This window comes from Salvelinus sp. IW2-2015, linkage group LG5 (assembly GCF_002910315.2).
Source record: "Salvelinus sp. IW2-2015 linkage group LG5, ASM291031v2, whole genome shotgun sequence".
In the NCBI taxonomy this organism is placed as follows: Eukaryota; Metazoa; Chordata; class Actinopteri; order Salmoniformes; family Salmonidae; genus Salvelinus; species Salvelinus sp. IW2-2015.
Genome location: NC_036844.1, coordinates 16684259 through 16708909, shown reverse-complemented (window position 1 = coordinate 16708909; position 24651 = coordinate 16684259). Strand labels below are relative to the sequence as shown.

General features: G+C 43.5%; 1 protein-coding gene across 1 annotated transcript in view; it reads left to right on the top strand.

Moving 5' to 3' along the window:
• The first annotated feature begins 773 nt into the window (after nucleotides 1-773).
• LOC111964510 (transmembrane protein 132C-like) overlaps nucleotides 774-24651 on the top strand; it is a 213652-nt gene continuing 189774 nt past the window's right edge. Inside the window, exon 1 of the mRNA XM_070443579.1 lies at nucleotides 774-1115. Within this exon, the coding sequence (XP_070299680.1) occupies nucleotides 1067-1115 (49 nt within the window). The 5' untranslated portion in view covers nucleotides 774-1066. The remainder of the gene's footprint in view (nucleotides 1116-24651) is intronic.

Genomic DNA, 24651 nt, shown 5'->3' with positions numbered 1-24651 from the left:
CTATCTCATTTGGTTTCTCTGCGGAGCCCGCAGATCATGAATCACTAACTGCCATCGTTGCAGAGTGGTGAGAGGAACACGAGATGAATTCAACAATATTCACTTATTTAACACACGAAAAGTAGGACTATTAAAAGCATTATGTAATCTTATGATAGCATAACTGTCGTATTGATTAACCCCTGAGGGCGAAATTTATGAATTACGAAATAGCTGGACACATAAAATCTTAGCCTACTCAGGTAGAGAGTATTAAACCGCTGAAGATCTGTCTACATACCGTGTTGAAAACATAGATAAAGAATTCTTATAGAGAAATTATATGCATTTTTTGGAAAGACACTCGACGTACCCTATGCGTAAAAGACTGTAGGCTACGACGCACAACTAAAAATGGACCAGCAGAAAACGATTGAAAGGCATTTTACAAAAATGAACATTATATTTGATGAATGCTAAATATTAGATCGTTTTCATGAGTTGTTTTTGCAATACAAAAAATAACTGCAGCGTGTTATGTCAAAGACCAGCGTCGGGAGGCACAACCAGTGATGTAGGAATCATAATCTGCACAACGGACACACCTGTAATCAACGTCAATAAAACATACACGAGGTAACTCTAAACCGGGCCAATAAAACTCTTAAATCATTTAGCCAATGCAACGTGTTGCAGGGAACAAACAATAAACAGATTCATTTAGGATAAATTCTATTTTGTTGCATCAGGGGTGGATACTGGGACGGACCGTTATTCCCCAGGAGTTGCTCATTTCCCTCCTCGGCACCATTCGAGCAAGACATGTCGCACTGTTTGGGTACCTGTCGTTTCAGCGATGGCTGTTGACTGTCGGACTTTCGTCAGCTTCCAGCAATTGTACTGAGTAGATACATCAATTGTTTAATGAATGGAAAACGTTTATCCTGTTAGTATTTGAAAGAGAGGAGAGAAAAGTTTTGAGCAAACTTTTGGCACCTTCCCTCGGGAACGTCGGTAGTGACCGGAGCTGTCTCGCTTTTTCCCCCTTTCTGTGCGTTTGGAACTTTCTGAATCATCCAAAGGAAAGATGACTCTTCTCTGCACACTGGGGCTCGCAGCGGTCGTGCTTTTCGGAGGTGAGAAATTATCATAATCCACATTCATGAATAAGAATAATAGGCTATACTACATTTTCAGCACATGCGCGTCACACACGTTTTCTTTCAGGGGGAAGCGATGCATTCTGTAAAAACTATTTACATCTTATTTAAGTCTGTCTTCAGTTATCAGTATCCATCATGTCCATTATATCCACTATTTAAATTGCCCTTAATGTAGTAGCAATCATATCGACTTTCTCTCAATTATCTTCCGGACATCATTTTCTAATGAAAATATATGATCTCAATGTGAGTCATCATGAACAAGGCTAAGAATAGGCATGGGTAACATAAATGTCAAGCTCTTTTTCCTGGAAAGTGGATGACTAAGTTAAATATGGAATAAGAAGGACTGGTTAGATGTGCTTATAAGATAAATGGGAAGTATTATAATCAAGAGAGAGATAGAGAGGGAAGAAGTAATTTGTTAGACATTGGTAGTGACTGCACTCTACTAAATGTGTAATATTCTAAATTGAGACAGAGAGGAATATCAATATTTCAAGGGCTGTATTGCGGGGATTGTGAATGGAGCTAGAAATAGCTTTATAATTGTTGCAGGTGTGTCCCACCATGGTTTTGAACCGCAGTCATGTTCTATTAACCTAATGCTGGGCTGAGACTGAGAGGGAATCTCTGTCTGAGCATGTACTCAGAATGGCTGCTTGTCAAAGCCTGCAGTTGGGAAGAGGGTGTCTGCAGGGCTCTAAATTGCGACCAAATGCATATGCGACTAAATATTTTGCTGTGTGACCAGGGGTTTTATTTTGGGAGCACTGTGTGACTATGAAAACAATCTCCCAGATACAGTTAGTTGTTGTAATGATAAGACATCTGTACATTTGTTTCCAAGCTTCCTAAAGAATCAAGCCAGTGCAGATTCGTTAGCGTCATGGTTGCACCAGTACTACAGCAAAAACGGTTTTCACAACCAGGTCTCAACATCTGACCCATATTACCAGCACAACATTTTTATTTTCCTATAGTAGAAAGCTACTGTATATCCATACATTTTTCCATATTTGTGTTTTTTTTCATCAGAAATGAATGCCTAGAGTAATCTTTGTGTGTATAAAATATTGCTGTCCTCAGATTTTGAATTAATAGATTTTAGATGTATTACAATTGGGGATTTTGCAAATCCACCCAGCGATAGGTTTGAAACAAATACATGTCTGTCATTTAACAACCGCATGCCATGATTAGATCTGGGAAAAACACACCAATCTCTTTCATAAGTTCTTTAAACAAAAAAGCTAATTTACCAACATTTCTGAAAATGTGTATATATAGCATTTTGGAATGAAATTCTTAATGTTTTCAATACCTTAAATCTGGCCAGTGTCCTGGGATGTGGCAATGGGAATGAGAAAAGGMCTGAATTGATTCTGTCCTTAGTTGGCTGTCTGCCTCCTGGTGTGTGGAGCCTCAGGGGATGTCCCTGTTCAGTCCCACAGACAGCTCTCCCTGGAGGGGTAGAGGAGCTCTGGGGGCTGGGTGGTCTCTTTTTAAGATTAGGATCATGTATATATACTGTTTTTAATGCTACATGCAGTGGAATGTGTTGTTTTACTGGAAATCACAGTAGTTTTACTAGAGCAAATTTAGGTTATGGGCACATAGACAGATTTTTAAAAATATTTTAGGCTCAGGGATTCAAACCAGCAACCTTTTGGGTACTGGCCCAATYCTCTAACCACTAGGCTACCTGCCGCTCATCATCCATCATCCAACATCTGCACAGGATCGGTATATCCGAGCAAATTGGTCAGTATTGATTTTTCAGTGTAACATTTCTGTTGATTCAGGATTGAAATTCACTCTGTAAGAGTGAAATGAACACTCAGTGGTGTGAAATACACCCCAGTGTTGGTGTTAATAACCAGAGTTATTGTTTTAGACTGTGGAGAGTAAAACAGTCCCATCAAAACCCACACCCATCATTATCATATTTCCCAGCATGCTCTACTGCAGGTAGATTTTTCAAGGATTGTTTTAATTATCTGTGTAAGTAACATACAGTTTTCTAAACTAATCCAATCAGTTAGCCTGATATATTGCAACCGTTATTGAAGTGGTTATTCCAGGTTAAATGGTTAAGGAAGTCTTTTAATTTTTTTTAAATAAAAAAAGAAGTTTCCTAACCCTTGATAGTCTTTCTGAATGCAGGTTGCAGGTGAATAACAATTCCAACTGTTGGATATCCTAACTCTGGCTGGATTCCAATAGGAATTACACATTTTTTTTTTCTTTTTTTCTTTCTTTTTACCTTTATTTTACTAGGCAAGTCAGTTAAGAACAAATTCTTATTTTCAATGACGGCCTAGGAACAGTGGGTTAATTGCCTGTTCAGGGGCAGAACGACAGATTTGTACCTTGTCAGCTCGGGGATTCGATCTCGCAACCTTTCGGTTACTAGTCCAACGCTCTAACCACTAGGCTACGCTGCCGCCCCACTTTGCAAGCCAGCATTATGTGACTTGCAGGCCTGATGTGCCTGTAAACCAGGAGTTTCCTAACATTATTGTGTTAGGATGAAACTAGGCCATCAAAGTAACCCACTGGGCACAGACGTCAATTCCATGTCTAAACTCAGCAAAAAAAGAAACGTCCCTTTTTCAGGACCCTGTCTTTCAAAGATAATTCATTAAAATCCAAATAACTTCACCGATCTTCATTGCAAAGGGTTTAAACATTGTTTCCCATGCTTGATCAATGAACCATAAATATTTAATGAACATGCACCTGTGGAACGGTCGTTAAGATACTAACAGCTTACAGACGGTAGGCAGTTAAGGTCACAGTTATGAACACTTAGGACACTAAAGAGGCCTTTCTACTGACTCTGAAAAACACGAAAAAAAGATGCCCAGGGTCCCTGCTCATCTGCGTGAACGTGCCTTAGGCATGCTGCAAGGAGGCATGAGGACTGCAGATGTGGCCAGGGCAATACATTGCAATGTCTGTACTGTGAGATGCCTAAGACAGCGCTACAGGGAGACAGGACGGACAGCTGATCGTCCTCACAGTGGCAGACCACGTGTAACAACATCTGCACAGGATCGGTATATCCGAACATCACACCTGCGGGACAGGTACAGGATGGCAACAACTGCCCGAGTTACACCAGGAACGCACAATCCCTCCATCAGTGCTCAGACTGTCCAGAATAGGCTGAGAGAGGCTGGACTGAGGGCTTGTAGGCCTGTTGTAAGGCAGGTCCTCAGCAGACATCACCGGCAACAATGTCGCCTATGGGCACAAACCCACCGTCGCAGGACCAGACAGGACTGGCAAAAAGTGCTCTTCACTGACAAGTCGTGGTTTTGTCTCACCAGGGGTGATGGTCGGATTTGCGTTTATCGTCGAAGGAATGAGCGAAACGCTGAGGCCTGTACTCTGGAGCGGGATCGATTTGGAGGTGGAGGGTCCGTCATGGTCTGGGGCAGTGTGTCACAGCATCATCGGACTGAGCTTGTTGTCATAGCAGGCAATCTCAACGCTGTGCGTTACCTCCCTCATGTGGTACACTTCCTGTAGGCTCATCCTGACATGACCCTCCAACATGACAATGCCACCAGCCATACTGCTTGTTCTATGCGTGATTTCCTGCAAGACAGGAATGTCAGTGTCTTGCAGGTGCCATGGCCAGCGAAGAGCCCGGATCTCAATCCCATTGAGCACGTCTGGGACCTGTTGGATTGGAGGGTGAGGGCTAGGGCCATTCCCCCAAGAAATGTCCCGGAACTTGCAGGTGCCTTGGTGGAAGAGTGGGGTAACATCTCACAGCAAGAACTGGCAAATCTGGTGCAGTRCATGAGGAGGAAATGCACTGCAGTACTATATGCAGCTGGTGGCCACACCAGATACTGACTGTTACTTTTGATTTTGACCTCCCTTTGTTCAAGGACACATTATTCCATTTCTGTTAGTCGCATGTCTGTGGAACAGTTTATGTCTCAGTTGTTGAATCTTGTTATGTTCGTACCAATATTTACACATGTTAAGTTTGCTGAAAATATACGCAGTTGACAGTGAGAGGACGTTTCTTTTTTTGCTGAGTTTATTTCCAGTTGGTTCAACGTAATTTCATTGAAATGACACGGAAACAATGTTGATTTAACCAGTGTGTCCCCAGTGGGAAGACCTTATGATATATGTAATGTATTGTCATATATTGTAATTTAAATGATGCTATTCACCTAGGTACTCATTAGGTGAAAGCCACAGGCATTTAAAAGGAAAGAATTTAACAACCATGTCTCTGTCACTAACAAATACAGTCATGGGTGGAAGCTCTATAATTCACTCGAAAAGAAAAGGCACCATGGGAAATATGCAAATGAGGCTTTACACCATAGTGTTAAAACAACACCCAAAATGACTTACTGTAACAGTGTTTTTGTTTAACACTAATAGGAGTTAACTCTAGATCAAATATGGTTGAATAGAAATAGCACTGTATTAATTACCTTACAGTGTCAAATTTGATTAACACTGGCTAGCGTAATGCATTTTTTTTAGACTACAGAGTGTTACATGAACATTCAAAATGTAACACTGTAATCAGAGTACTTTTTATACTCTGTAGAGTGGGACCATATGTACTTTGAGATAGTGTAAAATCAACTCTTAAGTGTTGCTTTAACACTACAAAATGTTCTGTGCAAAGTGGTACACACACACACACACACACACACACACACACACACACTTTTTCACTGCAGAAGAACAGAGGTCAGCCCTATAAGACGGGCTGAACAGCAGAATAAAACAAGCCATACTTCTTATTGGACTTCATGGTTAGGGAGCAGCATTGTAAAAAGCTGCAAGGAGGGATGGTGTGTAAAAACACCAGGAAGAGTGCCGCAGTGGACCAGCACATATAGGACCAGTACGCTACAGAGCAGTTTATAAGCGTCGTAACATGGAAACACTGGTCATAAACTGGAGGGCATATATATTTTTTAATGTAATTTTTTAAATTAATTTAATTAGGCAAGGGAGTTAAGAACAAATTCTTATTTACAATGACGGCCTACCCCGGCCAAACCCGGACGACGCTGGGCCAATTGTGCGCCACTCTATGGGACTCCCAATCACAGCCGGATGTGAGGCAGACTGGATATTGAGGAGGGTTAAGTACATTCATCTGATTGCCTCAAACCAATGCTGATTCCACAGCCTGATTGCTGTAAACCATGAAAATTAGATCAGATTTGAAAATACAATCTATTTTTACTTTAATGTGATGGATCTTTCAGATATACAGTAACATCCACATTTACATTTTGGGAAGGTGGAGATTAAGAGGGAGTCGAGAGAGATAATGGGAAGTGAGACAATGAGACAGGCAGCTGCAAGTGCCAACATCTGTACATGCTTACGCATACGCACGCACGCACGCACGGACGACACGCACGGACGCACGCACGCACGCACGCACACACACGCACCCACACACACACACCTATTACAAGTGATTTCTAGGGCTGTCTGCATGGCCTGGTTAGAGTGAAGAGGGCCGTTATCACCTCTTTCATAATATGGGTCTGCTGACAACATCCAGTTTACTTGGCTTCCCTACAGTACTATGAGAGGACGAAGCGCCTAGACACAGAATGGGATTGACTGTAGAGCATTGTCATTAATATTCCTAGAGACACCAATGAATAAACCAATAGAGGATAGGAAAAACTGTATTATTTGTTTCACGCGGAAAAGCCATATTACAACCTATGTGTTGTGATAATTGTGTTGTTTGCTCTATAACCTGTTAGTTCATATGCCTTGACACTGTGATATATATAAGCCTGAGGCCGAGACAATAAGAATACACAGTGGCAGAATCAATTCAACCACACCTTTGTTTTATCACAAAACGGGATAGCGACCTCTGTCCGGTGAAGTCCATGACGCATATTGCATGTTATAAACAGTTACATGACCTACAGCATGGTGTAGATGTTTCAGACATTTTCGGACCACTAAACAACTATTGATTTAGAACCACAGAGAGTTACTGCAAGTCACAAAGAAAACATGAGCTGCCTCCACTATTCCAGCACCATGTCACCTTCAACATTTCAACATCATCAAATCACCACTGCTTAGTCTAAAAGATACCAAAAACAATTTAGTCCAATCAACGTTAGTTAAATATGATGTGGCTGTCCATGGTTCTGATTTCTGTGTGTGTGCGCATGCGTGTTCGTGCAATTAGAAAAACATGTTGACTCTACTTATAATGCGGATGGAAATGCCACCCTCCTCTCTTTCATGTTGACGAAACGGTCTGTCTCTCTGTCATACAGTACACACTAATATTTTTTCTCTTGTCCTAGGCTACCTGGCTAACATGCTTGCTCGCTAGCCTAACTTCCATTCATGGGCAATGTTAGCTAGTTAACATTAGCCTTCTACATCTAGCTACATATTGAACTTCCATCCTCTCTGGCCAGGGTCACAACAATGTATGAATTAATGGGTGGATCAGAATCGCCGCCAGTACAAATAATTAAGTAAAGGGCCTCCCGAGTGGCGCAGTGGTCTAAGGCGCTGCATTGCAGTGCTATCTGTACCACTAGAGATTCTGGGTTTGAGTCCAGGCTCTGTCGCAGCTGGCRGTGACCATGGGGCGGCGCACAATTGGCCCAGTGTTGTTCGGGTTAGGGAGGGTTTGGCCGGCAGGGATATCCTTGTCTCATCGTGCACTAGCGACTCCTGTGGCGGGCCGGGCGCAGTGCATGCTGACACAGTCGCCAGGTGTACGGTGTTTCCTCTGACACATTGGTGCGGCTGGCTTCCGGGTTGGCTGGACATTGTGTCAAGAAGCAGTGTGGGTTGTGTTTTGGAGGACGCATGGCTCTCGACCTTCGCCTCTCCCGAGTCCGTACGGGAGTTGTAGCGATGAGACAAGACTGTAACTACTACCAATTGGATACCACAAAATTGGGGAGGATTTTTAAAATATAAAAATAAATAAATAAATAAATGAGTAAAACCACAAGTCCAAATCCCTATCTCCATTGATGACTAATTTAGGAAAGGCCAAATTTTAGCTAGCCACCGGAGAACCACAACACAACGAGAAGCAACAATTCTAGTTTTTCTGTGGATGAAGTTTACTTGGCTTCCTTACATGCTCTCAATGAGATTTGGTAGGAGTGAGGCCAAAATCCAAGCTGGCTTCCCTTGACACTTTTTTTTGGTGCACCAGGACCATTCTCAGTTTAGCTCAACGCTGATTGGCAATTTTTTTAAACTTTTTTTATCAAGGGAGGCCAAATGCTCACTGTCTTCCCTTGCATTCAATGCTACCAGCGGCACCAATGTCATACTCATTTGGACCAGACAGCATCAGATAGATGGCCTACACGTAGAGAGACAGAGGGGCACTGTTTTTCTCGCTCGGCTGCTATCTCCTGTGAGGTACATCCAGCCTCTTGTGAATTGAAGGAACATTATGAAACACAGAGAGATGAAAGATAAATTATTTTATGTTTTAAAATTTAAAATACATTTATTTGGGGMGGAAGCCTGGCTTCCCTTGGCATACATGAATGCACGCCACTGCTTGGTTGTTTGCTGTCTGAGCTCTGGGAGTCTGAGGGAGCATTGTGAATACGGCAGACGTCTCCCCCGGATGGGTCTGGGGGCTTGGAACCTCCATGCTGCTCCCCACACACTCATCTCGGGGGGAAAACAACATCAAAGCCCGCCAGGCGAGAGAACGCACCACGGGAGGTCTGGAGACATTATCATAGGTAACGGAGCATTAGTTAAAGGACTGACCAGCTGTAAGTAGCGGTCGTATCAGCAGCAGTCTCATTGCCAAAACTAAAACCCTTGCCGAAACAGACAGTTCTGCCGAGGTGTTCTGAGGAGTTATTCGAGGAAGGAAAGAGAGGAAGGCTTGACGTCACTCTCTCACCTGAGTATTTTACCTAGCTATTTTCAGATTATCTAATTGTGTCGTTTTGTCAACTATTTGTGTGTTTTCTATCCATGTTCGCTCCTCTCCCTGTAGGTTTTACAGAAGTTCCCCACCCCGTGGCTGCAACCCTTCTAATTTAGTCAAAGCTCGCATCCTCTACAAGACCATGGTGCTTGTCTATGGATCAGCAAGGGGATCTGCCCCTACCTACCTTCAGGCTATGCTCAAAACCTGCACCCAAACCCAATCACTCCGTTCTGCCGTATCTGTTATCTTGGTCATTCCACACCTACGGGGGGTCAGCTCCCGCTCAGCCCAGTCAAAGCTCTTCTCCTACCTGGCACCCCATTGGTGGAACGAGCATCCCCCTGAAGATTGAAAAGCAGAGTCCCTGCCCATCTTACGAAAACAATTGAAACCTCTTTATAGAGCATCTTAAATAAGACATCTATCTTATCTCCTCCATTAAAAAAAAAAGATTTACTAAATAAATAAAACAAATAAATTGCACTTTTCTTTTTCTACAAGCACTGAATGTGCTGATAACTTCTGTATTGAGGAAAAATGTAATTACTATCTTAAGATGAATGCACTTATTGTAAGTCGTTTTGAATAAAAGCATCTGCTAAATGACTAAAATATGATACCACACATCTATACAATCAGGACTAATAGACAGGGAGACTGTAACGCTCGTCGTTGTAAGAATGGTCGGACCAAGATGCAGCGTGGGGTAGGTTAATCATATTTATTAATGATAACCAGCAACAAAACAAGAAAGAGAAACCAACGAAACGTACAGCCTTGTAGGGCTCAACAGCAACAATACAAAAACAAGATCCCACAAACTACAGGTGGGAAAAAGCTGCCTAATGATCCCCAATCAGAGACAATGATAGACKGCTGCTTCTGATTGGGAACCATACCCGGCCAACAAAGAAATAGAAAACAGATTGCCCACCCTAGTCACACCCTGACCTAACCAAATAGAGAATTAAAAGGATCTCTAAGTTCAGAGTGTGACAGAGAAATTAGCCAATCAATGCTTAGATAACTCATGCACTGCCTGGAAAGAATGACGGAGGGATCACTGATTCTCCTCTCCTCCGCTGGCAGCTCTAATCCCTGAGGAGCTACCTGATCTTTTCCCTCTTCTGTCTGTCCTTGTTGTTTTAATTCCCTGTTGAGTTGGACTCACACGCTTTGACTGTAAGTGAAATGCATGAGTTTTAGAGGAACACYTCAGAGAACGTTTTTCTTTTGAAGGAGACAGATTTCTGTTCTTCTCAAAGTAGAAGTAGTTCAACCAACCAGGGTTTAAAATACATAGATCCTGTGGTGTGCTTGTATGTCAGCAGTCCCATAACAACTACACATGTCACTATTTATATTTTATTTTTTCTCTTACCTTTAACTCTGTAATGTTGGAAATGAACCCATACTTAAGGATTTCACTGTTAGTCTACACCTGTTGTCTACGAAGCATGTGACAAATACAATTTGATTTGATGTTATCAATGTTATCTATCCCCACAGAGCAGGATGTTGTTGGGCTTCTGGCATCAAGTTCAACATGACCTTGTGATTGATAATGGCTTGAATGGTTCTGTAAGCCGGCATTAAATAATACCAGTGATTATTGTTACATGTCCCAAGTGGCGCAGCAGTCTAAGGCACTGCATTGCAGTGCTAGAGGTGTCACTACAGACCCTGGTTCGTTCCCAGGGTGTCACAACCGGCCGTGGTGGCGAGTCCCAGAAGATGGCGCACCTATTGTCCGGGTTTGGCCTGGGGGGTAGGGTGTCATTCTAAATACAATTTTTTTTATTGACTGACTTGCCTACTAGTTAAATAAAGGTTAAATAAAATTAAAATAAAAGTTCTTTCTGTTTGTCTTGTTCCTAGACTCAGGTAATTCTGAGCTATTTCCTATAGATTGATTTCCCACCAGGTTCAATGTAAACGAAAAAATGTAAACTCCTTCAAAAGTTCAACCTAACAAAACAAAACTCCACAACACATTTTTGTACCAAGAAGAAAAATGTAGACAGGTGAATTTAAATTTCAAACTTGATAGAGGCTCAGGAAATTAACCGGGGACCGAGGGAGGATATTTCACACTTAAAAAAATGTGATTCCCAAACCAAGACACAATTCCCTAACCAATTTTTAGCAACACTGCCTCGAGAGGTTCAGTAAACATCCACCAATACAAATGATATTAGAAATGGTTATTGCTCCATAAACCTACATTCGTATGTGTTAACCAACTGAACCGCATATATGCATTTGGAGCATGGATACATAAATTGGAACCTGTATAATAGGGTGTGCGGGCAGCTGGCGGGTGATAGATAATGGGCTCTAAAATCTGGAAGGATTCAAAACAGCTATTTCTTCAATATACTTATACTGAGTGTACAAAACATTAGGAACCCCTTCCTAATATTGAGTTGCACCCACTTTTGCCCTCAGAACAGCCTCACTTCGTCGGGGCATGGACTCTACAAGGGGTCGAAAGCGTTCCACAGGCATGCTGGCCCATGTTGACTCCAATGCTTCAGGCAGTTGTGTCAGATTGGCTGGATTTCCTTTGGGTTGTGGACCATTCTTTATACACACGGGAAACTGTTGACCGTGGAAAAACCCAGCAGCGTTTTTTGCAGTTCTTGACATACTCAAACCGGTGCGCCTGGCACCTACCACCATACCCTGTTCAAAGGCACTTAGACTTTTGTCTTGCCCATTCACCCTCTAAACTGTCTCCTCCCCTTCATCTACACTGATTGAAGTGGATTTAACACGTGACATCAATAAGGGATCATAGCTTTCACCTGGATTCACCTTGTCAGTCTTTGTCATGGAAAGAGCAGGTGTTCTTAATGTTTTGTGCACTCAGTGTATGTTGAACCCTATAACTCCTGTCAATGAGACCAGACCCATGGAGGTTAGAGTTTTGTGCTCGGCCTTTTTACTGGTAGTTTGGTGTAACCTATACTGTTTGTTTACTCCTCAGCAGAGTACGTTAGATATAAAAATAAGATATACTGTAGATACTGATCGATGTGCACACGGCCAGTCTAGGCTCAAGAAAATGCTATTGCCTCTAGAAAACTTATATTTGTCTATTTCTACTTAGCATTGTATGTGTTGGAGACTAGTCACTAGTCCCTATTTTGTCTGAAAATTGCAATCTGCCATGGAATAGATTTAATCAGGGAATGAGAAAAAGCTGTTTTCAGGCCTCGATAGTTTAATATTATTGTGTGTGTGTGCATGTGAGTATATATTTGTCTTTGTGCCCATTCATTTGAATGGGGTACAGAAGTCAAAAGTACAGGCAAGACTTTTCCCTCTTCAATGTGACTGTTGAACAAATGAAAGCAGGCCTCACTTCAGCACATAATCTAACACTGGAATCAAGAGCTTCACCTCAAAGTCCTTACTTTCAACCTCCCTCTCCTCACATCTCTCATTCTTCCATTCTCTTCCTCCTCTAAAGTAGTTGCTGTAGTTGGCTGTTCTGTGGGCAGAGAGTGGCGAGTGGCATCCGGCAGTCATTGGAAAATCCTGCTGACCCATGCATCATTTACATGATTATTTTCTGAAGACGAGGTCTGTGAACCCTGATAAGATCGTATTGAAACCCCCTCTACCCCCTCTCCTCCCCTGCCCTCCACTCCTTGAGTTCCTCACCCACTCCTCTCCCCTCCTCTGCCCTTCACCTCACACTAGAATTTAATTACGAGAAGTAACCAGGGCAGCGTGGAGCTCCAGCAGAATTAATGGAAATGGAAAAGGAATAGGCAATCCTCTCCTTCCCAGGCTGGCTCTGGTGACGCGGCCGACAGACAAAGCGAGGGGGGCAGCTCTCGTCTCGCTGAGCACCGACCCGGCAATTTCCTCTCACAGCTGCTCCCTCGTCTTGTCTCCCTTGGCTCCCTAGTGGCCGTCAAGCCCACCGTTGCCTGTCCACATACACTGTGGATACACAACCGTACACCACCAGACAACATGAGGAGATTTGTATTATATCTCTTAGTCCTTTTCCACAATCGGGGAAGGTTAGAGGTTCACACACTGTTTTGTCAACGTGACAAGAGCCTCTGGCATTGGTGAGGCAGGTCACCAGAGATTGACCCCAAACTGATCACGCCTGATCTTTGTGTGTTTACTGTGATCTGATCCATGCTTAGTGTCTCCCTTATCTTTCATCCAGGACAAGCATAGTGGTTTCCTATGTATCTCATTGAGCTGTTCTTTCACTGGCCGATCTCCTGCTGGATTCCCAATTAGCACCGTAGTAGCTGTGGTGCTGTAGATCTGCCCGGAGCCAGCCCTGCCTGGACCGGCCCAGCGCTTAGTAATGGAGGATAAGGCAGCACTTAAAAGGCCCACTTAGGGGGAGCCGAGACGCAGCCAAAGCCCGTGGATTTAAACTGAACCGTGAAATCCCCTTTGTTTCGCTGTGGGTCTGTGTGGGTCTGGGGCTGTATAGGCTGCGGTCTGTGAGCTTCAAGGGCTGCTTTGCTTTCTGCTGCATAATTGTGCTCTCTTTACCAGTGCATGTAATCTCCATAAATGCAGTATTTATGCTAGGTGGGAGAAGAGGACCTGTTTTCAGTCGTGGGTGGGATGCCGTATGTGTTTAACGTAACTGATGAGAGGGACACCACGGCTGATGTTATAGAAAGGGGTTTCTTTCCCCTGATCATCATGCCGGATGGGTCTGCCCACCTGTAGCTTTTGGCTGTAATCTTAAGCGTTTATCTGTAGATGTGGTATTAAAGAGATACTGTGAGATTCTGGCAATTAAGATTGAGATTCTAGCATTTTCTACCTGCCCAGAGTCAGATGGATACAGATGGAACTCATGGATACTTTTCTCTGCTCTGCTGACGAGTATTTATCTCTACTCACACAGGAGTAGTAAAGGCCTAGCGCACTAATTTGGTGAGACAATGTTTTCAATTTAATGTTATTTAAAAGTTTTTTTTTTTAGTTCAGGGGGTGCTGCAGCACTCTCAGCACCCCTCCTTCCCATGGATTTGCATGCACAGACATAAAAATGGTATCCACGAGTTCATCTGACTCTGGGTAAGTCGTATTGCCAGTCTCTCTCTCTCTCTCTCTCTCTCTCTCTCTCTCTCTCTCTCTCTCTCTCTCTCTCTTCTCTCTCTCTCTCTCTCTCTCTCTCTCTCTCTCTCTCTCTCTCTCTCTCTCTCTCTCTCTCTCTCTCTCTCTCTCTCTCTGCTCTCTCTCTCTCTCTCTCTCTCTCTCTCTCTCTCTCTCTCTCTCTCTCTCTCTCTCTCTCTCTCTCTCTCTCTCTCTCTCTCTCTCTCTCTCTCTCTCTCTCTCTCTCTCTCTCTCTCTCTCTCTCTCTCTCTCTCTCTCTCTCTCTCTCTCTCTCTCTCTCTCTCTCTCTCTCTCTCTCTCTCTCTACTCTCTCTCTCTCTCTCTCTCTCAATAGCAGATCATAGTTAATCTCCAGAGACAGAGCTTCACACCTATGACCTGGCTGTGAGAGGAAGGCTGTATGTGAAGGAACACAGCACAGCGGCCTGCTGTAGAAAGAAACACATATAGGCATCAAACAAATGGCTTCACACAGAGAACACACGCTGAGAAAGTCCTTTGGAGTACACTACACAGAGGAAACATTTTAACGACTTTTTTGATGAACACACGCTAGTGAAAGGCTTCATGATCAACCGTATTGATGACTTGCCATAAAATACACCACAGAACTAATTCTAAAGCTGTACCTTACCTCCAACATGTTTACTCTCAGCCCCATGTGAGATTATTCCCAATGTTATTACATCCACTCTCTCCCGCACTCTTTCCATTTGTTTGTAATTAAGTTTCACATGGTGCTGCTTTGTTTTCCTTTAATCCACACCTTTCCTTCACCCAGGTAGGCAGTATGCCACGCTGAGAAACTCTCTCCCCTCTGTAAGGCTAATTAGAACTATTTTCATTCTGTTATCGTACAACCGGAACCTCTTTCATATGTAAAGAAATATTATGTTACCCTGTGGTGCGCTGATCAGATTGGATTTACATTTAGAGCAGATTTTTTGGCTCTCCCTCCCTTGAACCTTTCAGTGAGTGTGCGGAACAGGCAGTGAGGAATCTGATGACCTGACATTTCCTGGCCCAGCTCACACCACCACTCCATGCAGCTCACTGACATGGCTGCTAATCAAAGCTAGAAAATGGCTCCCCGTGGCTCGACTAAAATTGCGTCTCACTTAGTTATTCAACATCAGATGGTGGATGGAGGGGTGCTGTGTAATTTTGTGGACTGGAATGGGCGAATCAAAGACTCATTCTGAATCGATAGGATCAGTTGATGGATGGATGTGGGATGTGTTTGGCGTCGGATGTGGAAGGAACATGTTGTTTAGCTAAGGGACTGTGGATGAGTCTATGGGAGGGAGTGACTATGGTAGAACAGTGCTATTTGAAGAAATCACCCACTGGGCATGGACGTCAATTCAACTTCTTTTCCACATTGGTTCAGCGTAATTTCATTAAAGTGATGTGGAAACGACGTTGATTCAACCAGTGTGTGCCCAGTGGGCAGTGATGAACTCGCTGGGGAATCTATTAGTAAAAGGGTATTCTCGTTCTCCAGCTGTGTTTGACTCTAGGACTGAGACTGCTCTACTTCTGGTGAGCACAGATCCAGTCCTAAAAGGCTAGTGGCTTTCTTATCCAGCCCTCCAGGTCTACTATTACAGGTTACTCAGTGGGACTCAATATATTCTAGACAGGGGTGCGCACCTTTCACTGAGGACAGGGGGGGGGGGCATGTCCCCCCCACATTTTGAAATTGCATTTTTGTCCCCCCCAGTTTTATCATTGGAATGTGATACAAAACGAGGCAACGGTGTGCTTTAGGACCATGTGGACGCCTCCAGGTGGTTGGGTAGGCTGTTTGGAGTGTTTATCTGACTGGAACAAAAAGTTATGTCCCCCCACTTCTAAAACCAAAGTTGCAACCCCTGATTCTAGAGATAATCCAAGCACCACTTTCCCATGAGAAGGGCACGGCTAGTCACATGATACTGACAGGACAAACACTGAGACTGGGCCTGAGTTTGACACAGCTGGGTTTAAGCAGGAAGAAAGCCTAATTTACTTAGCCAGACAAAGCCTGCTTTTCATAAGACTCCACTAAATAATAGATAACAGGACAAAAGAGAGGAGACTCAAATGCAGACATTCACTGTGGCTGAAGCTTAGATCCTGATAAATGTGGTATTAGCATTAAATTAGTGCATTATCTGTTGTTAGCACAGTAATTTCTTTAATATAGCAAGATGAATTGCAGTCAGATGTGAATGGGAACTGGGCCCTCTCCTATGCTAATCATCCAGCAACACACACTTCAATTATTCTCTCATCTATTTTCATTCTGCATTGTCCCAGGAATCATGTGAATTCTGAATATTCAACGAMTCTTTGTAAACTAATTATAATGTGCGTCTTCATAAACTAGGGGCTGCATGTGGTGACTCAATAACACACAGTCAAAAATACATTGATTTTGGCTTTGATGCAGCTGTGTTGTGCAGGAAAAAGTCATAACGGCATGCAATAAAAAAATGAACGTTGTTTCTTTATTCGTCTTTATATGATAATTTAGGCCCGCAATAACTTGTTGTACTGCTTCCATGGCTCAGCAATAGGATTGTCAGCATGGTATTCATAGCTTTGATTCAATTAATGGAGCACTTTGAGTGCAAGTCTTACTCCTGGCATCACAGCTTTCTGATATTGTTGATGTGGGATATTGGAATGCTYGAGGTAGGTTGAGTTTGCTATTCAAGGGAAAGTATGTTGATCACGGGCAGAAGCTGGCCGCTCTAAGCGGGCAATGATTTAAGGTTTGTTAGTATGACTTTGTGCATGCATATGAACCGATTGATGTGTGTCCCTGTTCATCACAAGCAGATATAAATACAAATGCAATGACACACGCACAAACACAAACACACACATTTGACTTGCAGAGTGTAGTTTAGTGGCGGGCGGCAGACCCAGCTGTGGGTAATGTTACACCCAGAGGATGGGTAAACACCATCTGGAAGCCAGGTGAACACAGGTCACCTTCACACCGGTTTGAGTGAACTAGTGTTTAGCATGGAAATTACCTGAGTGCAAATGCTAAACAGCTGTTGAACGAGCCATGTATAGATAAGACAATGTAATAACCATCTGCTCTGTCTATTGTCTATCATACTGAAGTAAGCTATGTCTCCAGGCTAATCTTTGCAGCAGAGTAGAGGGACCAGCCTATAACCAAGTTTGAAACATGCCCAGAGCATTTCGTCGTTTGATAATAATGTGAGAGCGCTGTGAATAAGACTCTCTCTCTCAGTAATTGTAAATGTTTCAGCCACACTACTTTTGAAGAAATTATTCTCACCAGAATTACTATTTTCTTCTGACTGAAAGTTTTCTCTTGATACGTTCCCTGACCTTGAGGTACCTCGTCAAAGATAGATTTCGGTGTATTCATTTCTGGAGAAAAAAATGAAAACCCAACTCAACCATATACTTTTTTTGTGCAAAATGAAAACAATTGTAATAGCAAACACAACAGAACTATGCTTTCAGCACACTATAATTATATTTCAATCATGCAAATGAGTTGGTTTTGGTAGTTAGGGGGCTGTTGGGGTGTGTAATTGAAAAAGCGGAATATTGTCTTGCATCAAAATGTCGTGGAGCGCGTTGGCTCGGCTGCTAATCAGAGCGGTCTGTGTACAGCACGGGCCCAATCGCTGCTCAGTCTCACCAGAATGTAATCGTTTTATCTTAATGAACTGTGCAGAATCCTTCCAGGTTTGCGAATGCACCAATTTCAGCCTCCTGCATGCCCACACTGAAAAATCTGCTGCTTCCTCCTTCTTTTAAGAAATATTTCTGCTTCCCTGTGATATCGACTCGAGGAGCAGTGATCGACTGATAGAATGTCTGGTCCACTGGATAGATTATATCGGAAACAGATTATCTTGTGCTGTCAGTCAAAGCCCTGGGGTTTGGGGAGGGGGTGGAATGTTGTTATACTGTTACTGGATCGCGGGGGCCCTAGAACGCAGGTGTACCCCATAACAGCACTACATGGCCACCCATAGAGAGAGAGAGATTGAATGAGAAGCCTGATGTGGTTAGAATGACGAGGGCAGTAAAATCAAGTCTCATGCAGCGCCATCTGAATAGAGTAATCATTTGACAAGAGTTCCTACGCTTTTGTTGTTGTTGACAGTTCCATATAGCAACCTGACACAATCTAACATCCTCTCTCTCTCTCTCTCTCTTCATCCTCCTTCCTCTTCTCCCTGTCTTCTTGCCTTGTGTATCACTGGGATGGTATATCTGATTTGTATGTTTTCATTAACACATACTTCAGCCTCTCTCACTATGTTAGCAAGTCACATGTCCAGTTAGCCCAGAAAACGTTTTTCCATTTCTCTGCCTATTGCACAGCACCTCCCCTCTCCTTCTCTCAATTATTTCCCAGATAATAAGGAGCAATTATTTTAAATCATGTTCCCAGTGTGATGTCGCCGTCCGCTGCTATTTGGACATGCAATTTCACAGCTTTAATTGCTCAGAGCAATTTACCGCCTCTCCTATTTGCTCCATTACCGCCACATGCTACGTGAATAATATGGATTTTAATGCATATACTTCAATGTTAGATTCTATACATGTGATAGTCAGTATGAAATGATTGAATGGCCCGACTAACCAAGACTCGGGCCCTGGGAAAGAACATTTTAAAGGCCCCCCTCTTTGCTTCTGATATTTTCTTTCTTTAAGTTTTTAAGCTAATTTCCGGCCACATTTTCCCATGGGGCAGAGAGACAATTTAGCAGTTTTAGGCCCTGTTGTACATCTAAGGGTATATTGTAGATGAATAATATTACATTGTATTGTATTGCACCCTCAACTTCTTCCACAGACCCCTTGCCAAATTTGTTTAATCTGTTGTTGCTAGCAATTGACCCCAATTTGGGAACCACTGATTGCACCATGATCATGTCTTCCATCCACTCATCTGACGTGCACTCAGCTCCCATTCAGTTGAACTGAATCTTGGTTCTATCCTGGTTTTGTACCTCCATTAGACCATTACTGGCCACTCAACAGACCTGTCAACTTTATGATATCAGCCATCCAACACTGCTGGCAATGGTGTACCCATGGCGAGCACAGTAAATTGCTGGTATTTTGGCCATATTGAGGGAGAGCAATCATCCAGCCCACCTTTCTCCCCTCAATGCCTGGATTCACTCTTCAATCAAACATCTCACTTCCTCTTGGTCCGCCTCTTTTCCTCGAACAGTCTCAGAGCGACCAACAGAAAGTACACAAGTACACATATCTTCAGAGGCAGAGCCAGCCATAGAATGCTTTCAATTCTTTTGGTCGGCACTCAGTAAACTTGTTCTAAGATGAAGTAGGCTGCGTGCTTTTGGAGCTATTCCTGCACTTCAATCCAATGCTAAATGAAAGACGAATGTGTCCAATTAGCGAGGCAGCGGGCACATGCAAATTGTTGGTTTTGGCTGCAGGGCTCACTCTCTCTCTCTTTCGTTCTCTCTCTCTTCTGGCATGCTGTAAATATTGACTGTGCATGTGTGTTTTGTGTGTGTGTGTGTGTGTGTAACAGGAGCTCTGACAGCCGCCAAACAGTGAGAACACAGACTAAAAAACTACCTCGCCTTTCCTTGAGGCTTGGTTCTGTTGGTGTGTGCAGTGGCATGAGTGTGTGAGAGAGTGTGTGTGCGTTCATGCACTTGCGTCTGTTTCCGCAACTCATGTCTGTATGTGTGAGAGTGAGTGTGAACTGTGAATGACAGACTCTCAGATTAGGTGATAGGAGCTGTGTCTGAGACGTGTGTCTGTGATGGAGCGTTGATGGGGAGCTGGGGGACAGGCGGGCCCATTTCCCTGGGGCGCAGCCAGGGGCAGAGGGAGGGAGGGGAAGGGGGTAGGAGGAGAGACGTGTCTGTGGCTGGCTGCTGCAGGAGCCATGCGTCACTCCCTCGCTGAGCAGGTGGAAGGTCCACCCCCCGGGAACCAGTGCTCATTATACAGAAGATGGATTTTGTGTGTGAGAATGAGCAGAGGAGGGAGAGAAAAATAGGAAGAGAGAGAGGCAGAAGAAGAACGCGGGGGTTGGGGGAGGGTAGGGGGGGGGGCAGGAGAGATGGACAAGAGAGAGCAAGTTCCAAGTACATATTTCTGGAGAATAATGCCCATAGTCAAGCCAACCAATGCTGTCAGTAACAGCAAGTGAAAAAGGATCCCCTAATGCCTGTCCGTCAGCCCTGCACCTTCCCCCCCCTCGCTTTTCCATTGAAAGTAGAATGTTTTTTACAATCCCTCTCCTATTCTATCACTCTCTTTATATCCCTCTCCACAGTGAATGTGAAATAAGTGCTGTGCTACACATGATGAGGAATGAACAGAGTGGCATTAGACGACAGGACTGAATAGGCGTGAGGCTCACAACCACCGAGAATTGTCTATAGATGCACAATGGTGTACAAGCAATCATACATAGATACACACAGTAAGTAGTATGTCTGTGTGCACAAACAGATCCACTCACTCATATTGAACACAGTGTTAGAATAGTGTGTTGAGAAACTACCTACAATATGTCCAATTTTCATCTCATATCCAGACCAGTGGACAGTGGGAGCTGTCAGTTCTCTGGCAGCAGCGGAAGCCACTATAACAGCTACAACATTAACAGTGGTGCTAGTGGAGATGGGGAGTCTGTTGTACACACCCCACAGCTCACAGTGGGATTCTGTTTATAGATCTGGAGGCATGTGACACACACTGTTTTCTCAACAGGCGACCCTGGTGAGGGCACAGCGTGACCCCAAAGCCATTTCATCTCTGGCTGAATGAGCGGGATGACCTGGGAGACACAGGAATTGGTTTGCACAAACGCTGAGTTGGGAACGAGAGCCTGGGGAGAAAGCAAAACAATAGGTGGAGTGCCTGTGGAGCTCTGTGTTGGAGTGCTGAGTTGTGGTGCTGTGGATTTGTGCGTGGTTTCAGGTCGTTTGGGAAGGTTTTATTTCATTTGGGGTCATCTAGATTGTGCAAATGTAATTGGTTTAGTTGGAATATCCTGAACAACCCTGGACTGGTGGTCTTGGAAAGGGAGGATGACGTTGCCTTACTGATCTATGGTTGATTTGACGTTTTCACCTAATGGTTAATTATGACAGCAGAGCCTGTTTGTGGTTAGGGAAGCTGCCAGAGGTAACTGTCCTTTTCTGGGCACTCAACGGGGTGCTTGTTACATTGGCACCAATGAGCTTGTAGACCCTCTACAAGTCAAACCATGAAGTTTCACTGGAGAAAAAAATASATCTCTGTATTTGTTTTGTTTTAAGAGGAACTCTTGTGCTTGGTCGGTTGAATACTTAATGTCCTTTTTTCCCATAAAGGAAGACACAATCAAAGTCCGGGAAAAAGTTTGTTTTGACAGGCCCAACAGGAATCAGATGGATTTGTCCGGGCCATRCACTTGGTGTCAGGTCGATATGAAGAAACACAAACAAAGATCCTTTCCCATGGGGTTATTCTGGAGAAGTCGTTAACTTGGAATGGAGAGATTCATTTTAGAGCCCGTGTTTGGTTTGAAATGATAATAGGGGGCTTAGTTATTGATCTGGTCTCATCAGTGGACTGCCTCTGATAGATCTCTGCAAGCACAGGCAAGGCAGATACAGGGGAAGTGGGAATGAGTTGCAGCCAAGGTGCTATGTCAACAGGTCTATAGGCCTATAGCTATTATTGCTGCCACAATGTGTAACGCCCCCCCCTCCATACCACCTTCTAATGTCCTCCAGCCACTACTGTAAACAAAAGGGAAATTGTCACTATTTCAAAGTGAATTGAAAGTGAACATATGTAACGGATGTGAAATGGCTAGCTAGTTAGCGGGTACGCGCTAATAGCGTTTCAATCGGTTACGTCACTTGCTCTGAGACTTGAAGTAGGGTTTCCCCTTGCTCTGCAAGGGCCGCGACCTTTGTGGAGCGATGGGTAACGATGCTTCGTGGGCGACCGTTGTTGATGTGTGCAGAGGGTCCCTGGTTCGCGCCCGAGGTCGGGGCGAGGGGACGTACTAAAGTTATACTGTTACACATATCACAAGCTATTTCTCTGTATTCATAGATGTTGTTGTACAAACTGATATACAAACATCTCTCATCTYTTGTAACACTGTTGCTATGACAGTAAGAGGAAGACGGTGTTCTGGCCCTGTGGTGAACCTTCTCTTGCCCTGAGAGAAAGGGGGAAAAAAGCAACATAGCGTATTGTAGGTTGAGTTATTACTTGATAAGGAGCTGTCATTTTCGAGCCATTTTGAAGTAATTTACAGTGCTCTGAAGAGGCTTTTATAGTGCCACTTATACACCCACTCTTTCTTTCCCCTCTTCTCTCCCATGTCACAAAGCTGTCTTTGTGTGTAGTGAGGCTGTCATAGCAATATTTTTTTATATGCACACATGATGGAACCTAATTATTACTTCCTATGAAAAATTATAGAAAACATGAATAATCATAAAAATACTTTTTGTAACTGACAAAGTTGCCCTGAAGGTTAATGATATGCAGGTTAAAGTTTCCTATGCACCTCCATACATATTTAGATATCTGATATTTTCTAAATTGTATGTTTCTACATTCTCTAAATATGTGTTTATTTGTTAGTTGATTTTCTGAATGTATTTTACAAGTGTCAGTTGTGTTGCCGTCAGCTGCAGTCTTCACTGTTTGGTGTTTATTGCCTTTGCTGTGGGTCTCTCTCTCTGAGATGATACCAGGGCCCTTATATGAGACCTCTGTAGGGGAGAAGTTTGATGCTAGCATATCCTGCAGCTGTACAGTCAGGTGACCCTGGTCGGTGTGTGGACTCTTGAAGACTACATGAGTCGACTGTGTTGACTGTCTGGCTGCACTGGAGAGGCAAAGGCTAACGGTTTTAAGAGTAATAGATTATATTTAATTTGGCCGACTTTGCCACGGTGTGGTAGATCTGCATCTTTGGGAAGGGTTCATACTCTAACCAGAGGCCCTTAGAATAAACACCAAAGTGTTATTGTCCACTCTTTTCATTAGAACACTTGAGATTACATCATTCGGTTGCCCTGATGAGATTCACTGCAGATACTGTAAGACTTTCCAATACTTTTTTATAACACAATATACTTKAAGTTTCACAACTATGGAGCAGCACTCCACAGTCTTCATATACAGTAGTATGAACTTCCTGAGAAGTGATCCTGAACAACTACCATATGAAGAAGTGTAATCATTGTAGGTGTGTTCAGAATTATTAGTACCACACTGTGAATATGTCTCTAAACTACAATACTAAATAAGTACAGTATATTCATAAAGAGACGGACTAATATCACTAATCATCAGATGAGCTGGACGAGAATAATGTTGCCACAATGAAGAAAAGATTCTGAAGGCCTCAATTTATCGAAGCACGCTTTAGAGCCCATTGTGATGATATGGACAGTAGTCCTCCTCTATGGTACATCTGAGTTTAGTGAGATCTTCAATTCACAACAAAGACAGGTTGTGTTGTCAAGCTCTGATTCCTCATCTCCCAGTTACAGGATTTACTCTCTGCCTATGGGCCATGTGACCTTGGGCACTCCCACTCTATACTTCACCCAAGAGTGATGTTCCATGGAGAGACAACTTTTTAAACAGTGCCATGGTGGTAGAGTAGAGATATTTTATGATGCGGCTCCTTATTTTATGACTGGCCATAAAAAGAGGAAAACTCTTTGAAAAGCTTTTTCTCAGCAAAACCCGAGGCAGCCAGAGGTAATTATCTGACTAAACTTTTTCCCTTCTGTTAGTCACAATATCAGGCGACTCAGGGAGGAAGGCCTGATAGATAGCACCATGTCAAAATGACAGTCAGGCGCCCCCCCCCCCAAAAAAAACAAAAAAACAAAGCGAGACTCAAATTCTCTGTGGCAATTTGGGAGAGGATATCACTTGAGCATGTGGGCTCTGAGCTGTGTATGCAGGGGACCTTGAGTGCAGTTAATTTCATTTTAGAGCTGTACTGAAATGCTCTTTTCCTTCCTCTTGGTTGTGCTTGTTGAATTCCTCACGGCCATCCTAGCCCAGGCTCCTATCCCCTGTGCTGTTRATCACTATACGCTGCTGTCAGAAGCAGATTTCCACACCTCCACTATATTACTGAAGAACAGAATCCTGTCTCTCTGCCAGTGGCTGCTTACTTACACCTAGATGGTAAATGGATCTGGGCTATTCTCACAGATTAGAGTTCAGGCTTTAGAGGCAACACTTTTGATCATCCATATCAGAGACGGGCAACTTTGATGGGTCTGGCGGTCACAAATAAAAACTGAACTCATCAGGAGGGTTCGCAGTGGCTCGTGGGTCTGCGTACTCACATCCATACCCACACAAGGGACATTTTGCCTCCCTATTGACAGCGGAGAGAGAAAATTCAAGTTTTAGAGTTTATTTCCT